Here is a 12,953-nt window from a genome sequence, read left to right on the forward strand (position 1 = left end):
GGTGGTGTGGGGGAGTCCCTTCGACTTTGTAGCCAATCTGGACAGAAGTGAGGGTCACCTGTGGGCCCAGTATTTGTGACTGGCAGTGGAAGTGAGGCAGTCTTGTGGGACTCAGCCCTTAAACCTGTGGAATCTGACACAAACCCCGGGTAGTTAGTGTCAGAATTGAATTGGAGATACTCAATTGGTGTCCGGGAAAATCACAGAATTGGTTGATGGTGCTGGAAAACACTCTACCAATATAACACGTAAGTTAATTTTTAACATAATATCTGACAGGGTTTTCACATGTTTTAATATTAGAGAAGAAATAGTGGTGTAAGAGACAAAGAAATCACAATTATGCATAAAAGAATTTTATTTAGTGGCCAGATCCCAATGAATCATGTCAGTCATTGCTTGGTTCTGCTAAAATGTATTAGATATATTCTTAAGAAAGTGTACAGTTGCATCACCAAAAGCTGTTTAATTTGGATTGTGTAGAATAAAAGAAAACTACATAAGTCTTTGTTCTTTGATAAAAATTTTAAAATATAAAAAGGAAAAAAAGAAACCCAAAAGCAGTATTCAAAACTAACAAATGTCACCTTGGACTATTTACAGTAAGACGCCTTTTTGACAGGACAATCTTGTTCTCAGCTTGTTCCTTTCCTCACATTTTACTTACAGGGATTCTCACTCCCCCATCTTATCCCTATTCATGACTTCTTCCATTCCTGTCTCACATGAAACAGCCATCTTCCATGCTCCCTCACGCATCTTTGAGTCTCTCTCTGACACTCCTTTTTCCTACTCTTAAATTATCAATAATTCTATTCAACAGACATTTATTGAGCACCTAATACGTGCCAGGCACTGTGCTAAGAGGTGGGGAAAAATACAGAGATGAAAAGACATTGACCTTTTCCTCAAGAAGTTCAGATCTTGGGTTGAATTAAAAAATGTTTTTCTTTTTTTTTTTTGAGATGGAGTTTTGCTCTTGTTGCCCAGGCTGGAGTGCAATGGCTTGATCTCGGCTCACCGCAATCTCTGCCTCCCAGGTTCAAGTGATTCTCCTGCCTCAGCCTCCTGAGTAGCTGGGATTACAGGCATGCGCCATGACACCCGGCTAATTTTGTACTTTTTTTTAGTAGAGACAGGGTTTCTTTACGTTGGTCAGGTTGGTCTCGAGCTCCCGACTCAGGTGATTCGCCCGCCTCGGCCTCCCAAAGTGCTGGGATTACAGGCATAAGCCCCACACCCAGCCTGAAAAATGTTTTTCATATTATATTCCATGTAATCCCAGACCTCTATGGGGTCAATCTGGGGATTTCTTGAAAGAAAGTGCACTCATGGAGGGTCTGTCCACTTGGCTCACTCCAACATAGTTTGAATTTGGAATTCTGTTCTTCATGAAGCACAGTCTCAAAAGCCCACACCTACAGTCTGAGTTCTGAACTCTCAGCAGGTGGGAACTGGGAACCGCGGGTTGGCTAGCAGGGGAGCCAGCTGTGTCCATTTGGTTTTTAGGAAGGGTATTCTTTTAATCGGATTCTATAAATTCCAAATTTGAAAAGCCCTTAATCAAAAAAAAAAAAAACCTACTAAATTTGAGCAAAAGATATGTATTAACAAAGTCTCCCCTGATTTGGACTTGCAACAAGATACTCTAAGGTGCCTATCTTTGATAAATGTCCAGCAGCAGCTCTTTGTATTACCTCTGCACATCCATCTTTCTTTCCATTTTTCTGTGATATTTTCATAGCTTCCAATGTAAGCCTGCCGGTGACCTCTGTTTTTCTTTGATCATGGTTGAACCCAAAGCAAGCTCAGCTCTTGCATTTGGTCTACATCTTTGTCCATGAGGCTTAGAGAGACTCATGGTAGTTACTTAAAAGAAAAATAAACTATGAAATATAAAACAGTGTACATGGCATACTATGAAAGCAAACACTAAACCATACCTTCCCTGCCCCCTTCTTGTTCCAGGCCTGGCAGACCACGTCCCTACACATATTCACATTTGGAAATCATTCTCAGTTACACTGCATCAAGTCCAGATCACGGTGGCGGGCTTTGCTCTCACAGTCTGTGGCGTATGTCTCTCCTGGGATCCACGCAGCCGACCACTGAACAGCGACGAAGGGGGCTTTTGTGGGAAAGTTCTACTCACCATACCTTTCTACAGGCGACACAGGGTCACATCTCAACACAATTTCTGTCCTATTCGATGATACACTATTATCCATTCAAGAATATTAGTGCCAGATTCAGAACTTCCTCACGAGCTGGTTCCAAGCCCTTTGGACCTGAAGGCAACTTCGGGAGTTGGCATTACTCCCAAGGAACATTTGGCCTGCCCTACTCGGTAGGGTGCTTGAGACATGTGGAGAGAATGGGAAGAGGAGGGAGTGCTGGGAAGGGGAAGGATAAGAAGTGATCATGCACAAGCTTCTTGCTCTGTCGTGCATATATTTTCAGTGTAACAGCGTGTATTTCGACACATAAGGGCTTGTGCTTTTTCATTAAAGAAATAACTCGCCCTGAAAAGCTCATTTGGCAAATGTGGCCATGAACGTGTGTGTGTGTGTGTGTGTGTGTGTGTATGTGTGAAATGAGGTTCTGTGTCAAGTCCCGTGAGTGTGTCCTACTGGCCCCTCCCCCACCATCACACCCACCTCACCAGCAAGGAAAAACTGATGGGTTACACCTGGTCAGTCTGATACTCAGAAGCTTCTGACAGGCTTTCTGAGAAGCTTAGGAAATTCTCCTGGTACTCAGAGCAAACAATCTCATAGCGGTAATGCCGGAACTCCACGGCAAAGGTGCCAAAATAAGACAGGAAGCACATGACCAGGCCCCACTGGACCCTGGCTGCGTACATGTGGATGCTTTGGGCCATGAGGATGAAGTCTGGGGAGAAGCAGTCAAGGAAAATACCCTCATCAGCCACATTAAAACTGGAATCTTTTCAGGGCAGAGACAGATTATAGGAAAAGTCTGGCTCTCCTCCTCACTAGCAAAACTGGTGGCCTGCTAGAGTTTGTTGAACAGGAAAATCTATATGAATAATAACAGTTAACATTATTGAGCTTCTATTTGGTGGTAGACATGCTTTTAGGTGCTTTCATGGATAGTATCACTTAATCCTCACAACAATCCTATTATCATTGTTTTTGTTTCTCTTTTTTACATGTTCTATTTGCCCTTAAATACTCTCTTATCCAAATAATTGTCAGTTTGTTTAAAAATAGGGAAACTGAGACCAAATGGGTAAGTAACTTACCTGAGGTCACACAGGTATTAATTGGCTGAGCTGGACTCAAACAAACACTCTAACTCCTGAGCCATGTATTCAACAGCTCTACTCTGTAGCTGCTTACAAAACTGGGAGATTAGAAATAAAGGATTACAATTCCAAAGTAATTAATTGGCCAGAAAAATAAAGCAATTTTTTTTTTTTTTTTTTTTTTTGAGGCAGAGTTTCACTCTTGTTGCCCAGGCTGGAGTGCAATGGCGCGATCTCGGGTCACCGCAACCTCCGCCTCCCGGGTTCAAGCGATTCTCCTGCCTCAGCCTTCCGAGTAGCTGGGATTACAGACATGCGCCACCACGCCTGGCTAATTTTGCAATTTTAGTAGAGATGGAGTTTCTCCATGTTGGTCAGGCTGGTCTCGAACTCCCAACCTCAGGTGATCCACCCGCCTCGGCCTCCCAAAGTGCTGGGATTACAGGCGTGAGCCACCGCACCCAGCCAAAATAAAGCTAATTTTAAAAATATCACTGCAAATGGTGAGCCGAGACCAGCCACTGCATTTCAGGCTGGGTGACAGAGCGAGACTCCATCTCAAAAAAAAAAAAAAAAAAAGAAGAAGAAAGCACTGCAAATTGCAAATGACTATGAATTCGTAGTTATCATTATATCTGCAGAAATAATTTTGAACATATGAAATTACTAACTACTGACATGTAAGCTGTGTGTGGCTCTGCAGTGCTACTAACAGTGTCTGAGTGCCTGGCCCGTCTGTCTCTTCTAATTTTTACTATTGTCTTTCAGACAATACTGTATAGACTAGTTTCATTCCTCATATCATGTTTAAACTTGTATGGTAAACAGATGAGGCCGGGTGGGGTAACTCACGCCTGTAATCCCAGTGCTTTGGAATGCTGAGGTGGGAAGATCACTTGAGCCCAGGAGTTTGAGGCTGCAGTGAACTATGACTGCACCACTGCTCTCTAGCTAGGGCGACAGCAAGGCTCCATCTTTAAAAAAGGAAAAACAGATGAGACTTTTATGCTTGGATATATATGGAATGTGTGTGTGTGTGTGTGTGTGTGTATCTGTATCTGTATATACACAACCGAATAAATGGAGGGAGGAGCTGGGAAGAAGGGTAAAAAGTTCATAGCATGCTTTAGTGAAAGGCCAAGTGTCTGAGGAACTAAATACATTTACTTAGAAAGATCAGAAATGTCTCCTTAGAATTAGTTTTATCTTCAAGACCTGAAATCAGGAAATTTTCAGAGAGCAAGAGTGTGAAATTACTTCAGCCAAACTTTGCTCTGACTGGGCCTTAATCCATTCACCTGAGAACCGAAGGGGGAAAAAAAAAAAGATTCCACGTGTTCAGAAAGAGCATGAAACAGAAGCATTTGGTGAAAGCTCAAAACCTGGGATAGACCGGGCAAGGTGGCTCACGCCTATAATCCCAACACTTTGGAAGGCTGAGCAGTGTGTATCACTTGAGCCCAGTAGTTCGAGACCAGCCTGGACAACATGGAGAAACCACATCTCTACTAAAACTGCAAAAATTAGCTGGGTGTTGTGGTGTGTGCCTGTAATCCCAGCTACTCTCGAGGCTGAGATGGGAGGATGGCTTGAACTCGGGAGGCAGAGGTTGCAGTGAGCCAATATCATGCCCCTGCACTCCAGCCTAGGCGACACAATGAGACCCTGTCTTAAATCACAAAAAACGTCTCGGAATAATTTAAAGCCTGCACATTCTTCTGAACAAGGGTGCAAACTATTGCCAAAGCAATATTAACTTATTACTTAAATTAATGGAGAAAGCATATCTATCTTATATTGGCAGAGTTTTGATCTTTTTGTTCATAGAGTATTTATTAGGTTGCTAGCAAGAACCAAGTTTTTTGGCTTGAACTTAAGTCCTTAAATGTTCTCTATCTAATGTGACTGTAGAGCTTTGAAAAATCAGCAAAATGGTGAAATGGGAATTTGTGAATGAAGAAATAAATAGTCCAAATACTCCACTAACTAGAGAATGGGCTCTGAACTATGTATGTTTTCATATTTTATTCTTTTCCCCCCTCATCTTAGGGTCTGCTTCTATTCATATTTTAAAGCTACTTTCTCTCTCTCTTTTTTTTTGAATTGATATACTTAATTTTTTTCTAGCTATTTTTGAACTTATTTATATTTATTTATATTTCAATAGGATTTTGGGGAACATGTGGTGTTTGGTTGCATGAATAAGTTATTTAGTTGATGATTTCTGGGATTTTGGTGCACCCCCCACCCAAGCAGTGTATAGTGTACCCAATTTGTAGTCTTTTATCCTTCATCCCCCTCCCATCCTTTCCCCTGAGTCCCCAAAGTCCACTTTGTCATTCTTATGCCTTTGTGTCCTCACAGCCTAGCTCCCACTTATGAGTAAAAACGTAGGACGTTTGCTTTTTCATTCTTGAGTTACTTCACTTAGAATAATGGTCTCCAATTCCAACCAGGTTGCTGCAAATGCCATTGTTTCATTCTGAAGCTACTTTCTCTAACTTGGGGTCCTGTAGTGGTTAAGAGTGCAAGAGCTGAGCCTGAGTTTGAATCTTGATCCACCACACCTCATCTGTGTGATCTTAGGCAAATTAAACTTCTCTGTGATTCACTGTTCTTACATGTGAAGTGAGGATAAAAAGAGTTGATACATTTAAAGTACTTAGAATAATGCCTAGCACAGTGTCTAAATATTGGTGATTATGATGACTGAAGATGTGTAATTGTGTTTTCTGTACAATACACCCTTTAGGAACCTTGACTCCTTTCTCTGGTTTCCTGAGGAGGGCCTTATTGGAGGGAACATTTCTTTTATTTTTGCCTTTTATTTTTTGAGCCAGGGTCTCACTCTGTCACCCAGGCTGGATTGCAGTGGCATGATCACAGCTCACTGCAGCCTCAAATTCCTGGGATCAAGCGATCCTCCCCACCCAGCCTCCCAAGTAGCTTGGACTACAGGTGCACACCACCACTCCCTGCTAATTTTTCTAAAATAAATTTTTATAGAGACCAGGTTTTGCTATCTTGCCCAGGCTGGTCTTGAACTCCTGGACTTAAGCAACCCTCCTGCCTCAGCCTCCCAAAGTGCTAGGATTACAGCATGAGCCACAGCACCAGGCCTTTTTTATTGACTGATTGATTGATTGATGGTTACAGACAGAGTCAATCTTAGCTCACTGCAGCCTCAAACTCCTGGGCTCAAGCGAGCCCACCTCAGCCTCCCCAGTAGCTGGGATTACAGGTGCTTGCCAAAACACCCAGCTGAATTTTATATATATATATTTTTTTGTAGAGACAGGGTCTCCCTTTGTTGTCCAGGTGGATCTTGAGCTCCTGGCTTCAAGTGATCCTCCTGCCTCCACCTCCCAAAGTGTTGAACGCTTCTGATTACTCCACGCCATGGAATGAGTGACTGATTTGATTGGTGGGATGGGAATTGGCAGGCTTCTATTGGGCCACACTACCAGTAGGTGAGGTCACTGCACTCCATCCTAAGCTAGACTGTCTCTGGGATCTGTGTGGGGCTAAGCAGAGTGAGGTGCTCTCCTCTGCCTTTCCCTGGCTTCTCTGCTTGTTACTGGAGGGTTAAGTTGAATTCCAAGGTGTGAGAGAGAAGACCTGCAGCATTTTCCTTTCCAGGTTTACTAGGATAAAGGCTGATTTCTTCATCCCCATCTGGCTCCTAGCATCTACTTCATCCCCATCTGGCTCCTAGCATCTACTCTCAATTAGTTCAAACTCTGAGGGGAGGAAGGGAAACGGATAGCACCCCAAAGCCTCAAATATTTGAGGAAAACTACACACGCAGCGCTAATCTAGAGCTTGAATTTGTCTTCCAGAAAAGCTTCATTGTTTTCCGGAAAGATATAAATGTATTGGTCCTCTGAAATTCATTTCAGAGCTACAAATGAAATGAAATAACAGGGCCATTAATAAAATCACAGATGAATTTTTTTAAGCTGGAGAGAAAAATGAGAATTCTTTTTTTGGCTATGCATTCTCTGATTTCCACAAATAAGAACTTTTACATCATTAGTGAAAGGAGAGTGTATGACACCATTCCTGAAGACTGAAACAATCTAGAGAGGGCAGACCTTGTTTTATTTTTATTTCTCCATCTCCCCTTTGGCATGAAAAATCGGTCTGAGAGTTTTTGTTTTTATACCCATTTACCTTTGTTTTTCCTTAAGATTCTGAGATAATCTGGCGGAATATCCTAATCCACTGGGTTCTGCTACAGAGACAACTTCCTTGTTTTCATCTTACTGGCAAAAGAACCTTTTCACATTCAAAGGATACAGAGGACCACACAGAGAGTGATAGACGCCGACAGAATAACTCGTGGAATTCCAACTTTCCGTCCTTCATTCTTGATGTTGACCTTGAGTGTCAGCGCAGCCTGGATCCAGCAGGTCAACGTGCCAAATCCAAAAGTCAAGGAGGTTCCGACGTTATGGATTTCTTCATCATTCGTGAGCTTAGGGATGAATGGATAATGACACATGAAAGCCCATTCAGCAAAGAAGACAGGCAAGCTGAATGAATATATGAGGGGAAGAGATAGGAAAAGAAATATCCCAACAATGGGATAATAGATTGTACAAAGATTAGTTCTTTGTTCTATTCTCAAATGGTTTGAACTCTGAGGGGATGAAGGAAATAAACAATAGCCCCAACCCTTAAAAACATTTGTTTAGAAAAAGTAAAAGAAAACAACAGGAGAGTTACAGAAAAAGAAATGTTTCTACAAGCATACACCCCAAACTTTTCCAGGCTAAGAAAATGCGACCAGGGATTCGGACATGGTTTTTGCTTTGTGTGTGTGTGTGTGTGTGTGTGTGTGTGTGTTTCGTTTTTTGGGTTTTTTTTGTTTTTGAGACAGGGTCTTTACTCTGTCTCCCAGGCTGAAATACAGTGGCGTGATCACGGCTCCCTGGCTCAAAGCGATCCTCCCACCTTAGCCTCTGGAGTATCTGGGACCACAGGTGCACGCCACCATGCCTGGCTAATTTTTTTGTTTTGAAGGAAAATTTGTATTACTTTGTTTTTTATGTACAGAAAACTCAACAGTGTACATTTAACCCAGCTTGGTGGTAAGTTCTTTTAGCCTTTGCCTTTTTGAGCTTGGCAATGTGAGCTACAAACTTGGGACCCAGGAAATTGCCTCCCCAGCGACGGAGGATCTCATCGGATCTGTTGTTGTAAATGGTCCTGATAGCTTCTACCAGCTTAGCCAAAGCTCCTTTGTCTTCCAAGTTAACCCGTGTGAAGGCGACAGTGGAGCAGGTCTTCCTGTGGACTAGACGTCCCAGTCTTGCCTTCCCCTTGATAATGCAGTAAAAGACCCCCATTTTACGACACAGGGCAGGCAGGAAGACAACTAGCTCGATGGGATCCACATCGTGTGCAATCACCACCAGCTGAGCCTTTTTGTTCTCCTCCAAGGTGGTGACAGTGTTAACTTCTGCTTGAAGGGCAGGTGATCTCTTAGTGGGGACGTCCTCTTTGCCAGCAGCTTTCTTCTTAGCCCAGGCCAACAGCCTCTGCTTCTTCTCTTGCTTTGTCTCTGGTCTGTACCTGTGGGCTAGCGAGCGCAGCTGAGTAGCTGGTTGGCGGTCCAGAGCCTAGGTGAACTGGTTAATTGCAGGAAACACTTACAGAGGTTAATCACAGCTGCTTATAGAGGATGGCTGTCTGCCGTTGCAGCCTGATATAGCGGGGCAATTTCACAAAGCGAGTGAGGTCACTTTTGGGCTGGATGTCCCATCCAATGCCAAAATTCTTAGGCCTTTTCTCAAACCAGGGATTCACCACTTTCTTGGCCTCCTGCTTCTTCACGACAGCAGGGGCCGGAGCCACCTTCTTCACTTTGGCCTTCTTTCCTTTCAGCACCTTTGGCAGCAGGAGGAGAGTGCTCATTTTTTATCTTATTTTTTTTATAGAGATGGTGTCTCCCTACGTTGCCTAGACTGGTCATGAACTTCTGAGCTCAAGTAATCCCGCCTCAGCCTCCCAAAGTGCTGAGATTACAAGCGTGAGCCATCAATCCTGGCCAATATATATTTACTGATGGAGGACAACCAATTCTAGGCAAGTCAATATTTAATTGGCACAGATAACTAAAACCCTTTAAGCTCTGTTCTTCACTCTTACAAAACTGGCCCGTCTATGTAATGTGACTAATTCATTGTTGTTTTTTTTCTTTTTTTGAGATGGAGTGTTCTGTCGCCCAGACTGGAGTGCAGCAGCATGATTTTGGTTCACTGCAGTCTCTGACTCCTGGATTCAAGTGATTCTCCTGCCTCAGCCTCCCAAAGTGCTGGGATTACAGGCATGAACCACCATGGTGCCTGGCCTAAGTAATTGTTTCTGTTGTTGTTATTGTTTGTTTGTTTGTTTGACACAGAGTCTCACTCTGTCACCCAGGCTGGAGTGCAGTAGTGCGATCTCCACTCACTGCAACCTCAGACTCCTGGATTCAAGCGATTCTCATGTCTCAGCCTCCCAAGTAGCTGGGATTACAGGCATATGCCACCATGCCCAGTTAATTTTTATATTTTAGTAGAAATGGGGTTTTACCATGTTGATCTCAAACTCCCAACCTCAGATGATCCACCTGCCTTGGCCTCCCAAAGTGCTGGGATTACAGGCGTGAGACACCACACCCGGCCCTAATTCATTGTTAATGAGAATTTTTTTTTAGTTTTATTTTCCCATAGTAATAAGAAAAACTGTCACCTATGAGCTTTTGCCACATATAGAGACCCACAGTAGGACAACAGTATTTGAAGATTCATACTCAAGGCTTTTATAGAGGACTCCCATTTAGGTTATTGCTGTTGGGGGTTATAGATGTAAACTCCCCAAATCATTACCCACTGATATTTTAAAAATATATCCATCACTTAAAACTCTTTTTGTATTTTCATGTGTATACATATGTAAATATACATATTTTTCAGATTATCACCATTAGATCATAATTTTTTTTAGTGAATCATACTTCACCAAGACTATCCACTTCTTCAAAAAAAGAAAAAACAAAGTCTATCCACGTCTTCATCAAACCTAGAGTGTATGTTTGTATACATATATATGTATTTGAAATGGGGTCTTGCTCTGTTGCCCAGGCTAGAGCACAGTGGTATGATAAAAGTTCATTATTATATATTTACATATTTTTTTAAAATTTTCTTCCTTTTCCTTTTCTTCAACATATATTTTTTAATTGCACATATAGGAAAGTAAAATCGATTGTCGAAGATACGGCTTTTAAACCCATTGTGAAAGTATTATTTTTTTGAATTGCTATTGCCTTCAGATGTTTTGTTGTTTGACATTGTTGTTCATAATGGTTGCATGAAATCAATATTACTTTCCTTTTACACTTTTTTCTATTGTTTTTGGCTGTAGGATTTTTACCTCTTTTTTGGAAGAAGCCATGTTTTCTCTCACAGTTCAAAAGATATATTTTCAAAATTATTTAAAATAATGATACCTGAAATCAAATTTTGCTTCTAGAAAACTGGTTTTCCAAGCTATATAAATCTATTCATTTATTATTTTTAATCTTTAAAACAAGATAATATAGTTACATAGTTTAAACTTAAAAAAATTATAATGAGGGATTGATTGAAAAGTCTGTCTCCCATCCCATATACTAGCCACCTGGTTTCTCCATGGGAAACTAATTCGTCATTTCTCATGTATTCTGTTACATTTCAGCCAACGTTCTTCATAAGCGGTGTCAACATTCATGGTCTTGAGTATTTGTGGTTCACCAAAGCCACCCAATCTTGAGGATTTTTCTAGGACTTTCGTAAAGAACAAAATGAGTTCTTAGTAACTCATCAAAGCCCTGATTGAGAGAAACAATAGTGATTGAGCACTTTACAACATGCCTGTACCCTCAGCACAGGCCGGCAAGTGGAGGAAAGACTCCCACCAAAATTTCAGTTAAAATGCCCCATGCCTTGCCTTACATTTTGGATCGTAACAAGATAAACTCTCAAATATTCTCCCGGTAATCACTGCCTCAGCCAATATATTCTAAGAATGCAGCTTTCTAGTTGCTTAGCTGGATATAGATGGGAGATAGAACAGTTAGAGGAATTGGTGGGATTGCCCATTTACAACTTGCCAAGCAAAAAATACTTATTGGGTTGCTACTATGTGCCAGGGGAAGTCTTTGGGAATGACTGATCCATTCATTTGGGAATGAATCAGCAGTGCTGAGGGTAGGACAAGAAATGGCCTTAGAAAATCCACTACTATTTTCATTAGGAACGTTACTAAATTAACACTAGAATGCTGAGGGTCTTTAATGCCTATGCCTTTTGGGGTTTCATTCAACAGACAGGGGGAAGAGTGTCAGGATCAGTGTTTGCCCACAAGGAGGAAGTTTCTAGCAGTAGTATAAATAGCATAGGTTGGAGGTTGGTGGGGAGGGAGGGAAATCAGTCAGCCACTATCATAGTACAGAGGTTTCCTTGTCTCTTTTACAAATAAAATCATTCTTGTCAAGAGTTGGGTAATGGTATTGGCAAGGAAAATTATGCTTAAAGGTTGTGACCTTGGGCTTCTGAATTTCTAGGAAGAAGAGTTAGGAGTAGTATATCTTTATACAAGCCATAAGTGTCCTAGAGAAATTCTGGGCTTTCAAACTTGACTTCCGCATAAACTTGCTAATCTGAAAGCATGCTTTTATCCAAAAAGGATGTTTGGTGTTTAGTTATAGAAAGGCAATGATCCTATGGGTTTTCTAGAAGGGTACATTAGGATCCAATTTGTTGCGAAAAAAGTATAAACCACTTGGAAATCCTCTGTAGAAAATATACAGCTGTTCTAGTAGCTGCTTTTCTCAGTAGCCACACTGTATTTCATAGGCATATTTAACACCCTCGCACGTTTAAGAGAACTCAGGAAGACCAGCCTGAGAGATTAGAAGGGCTGAATTCTGGAGAACCTGTGCGTATTAGGAACCAATGTTCCTAATTTTTTTTTTTAATATTTTGAGTCTGATCTTATTTGTCACTCAAAAAATCTTTTCCCTGCCTGGATTCAGACTTAGAAGTAGAAGCTCGCAGAGAGGAAAGTCTGCGTCTCTTCACAATTTGTTCCTTGCGCTTCTCTTTAGCCTCCTTCATTCTCTTGGCCAAAAGTTTAGCATATTCTGCAGCCTCTTCCCTATTTTTCTTAGTACACTGCTTCTTCAGAGCAATACGCTGGCGTTTGTGCTGGAGGACACATGGAGTAACAAGACGCTGAATCTTGGGTGCTTTGGTCCCAGGTTTCTTACCTTCTTTGTTTAAGGGCTTTCTTACAACATACTGGCAGACATCATCTTCTTTAGAGAGACTGAAAAGTTTAACCCGGCGCGGTGGCTCACGCCTGTAATCCCAGCAACTTGGGAGGCCGAGGCGGGCAGATGGCGAGGTCAGGAGATCGAGACCATCCTGGTTAACATGGTGAAACCCCGTCTCTACTAAAAATACAAAAAATTAGCTGGGCGTGGTGGCGGGCACCTGTGGTCCCAGCTACTCGGGAGGCTGAGGCAGGAGAATGGCGTGAACCCGGGAGGCGGAGGTTGCAGTGAGCCGAGATGTCCCCACTGCACTCCAGCGTGGGCGACAGAGCGAGACTCTGTCTCAAAAAAAAAAAAAAAAGAAAAGAAAAAAGAAAAGTT

At 42.1% G+C, this 12,953-nt stretch overlaps 1 protein-coding gene across 1 annotated transcript in view; it reads right to left on the minus strand.

The window, feature by feature from the left end:
• Positions 1–336: 336 nt before the first annotated feature.
• TMEM150C (transmembrane protein 150C) overlaps positions 337–12,953 on the minus strand; it is an 83,003-nt gene continuing 70,386 nt past the window's right edge. The window contains exons 7-8 of the mRNA XM_011966567.1: positions 7,568–7,745; positions 337–2,892 (exon numbers count right to left, since the gene is read on the minus strand). Coding sequence (XP_011821957.1) covers positions 2,684–2,892; positions 7,568–7,745 — 387 coding nt within the window. The 3' untranslated portion in view covers positions 337–2,683. The remainder of the gene's footprint in view (positions 2,893–7,567; positions 7,746–12,953) is intronic.

Source organism: Mandrillus leucophaeus, unplaced genomic scaffold, assembly GCF_000951045.1.
Source record: "Mandrillus leucophaeus isolate KB7577 unplaced genomic scaffold, Mleu.le_1.0 Scaffold764, whole genome shotgun sequence".
Classification (NCBI taxonomy): Eukaryota; Metazoa; Chordata; class Mammalia; order Primates; family Cercopithecidae; genus Mandrillus; species Mandrillus leucophaeus.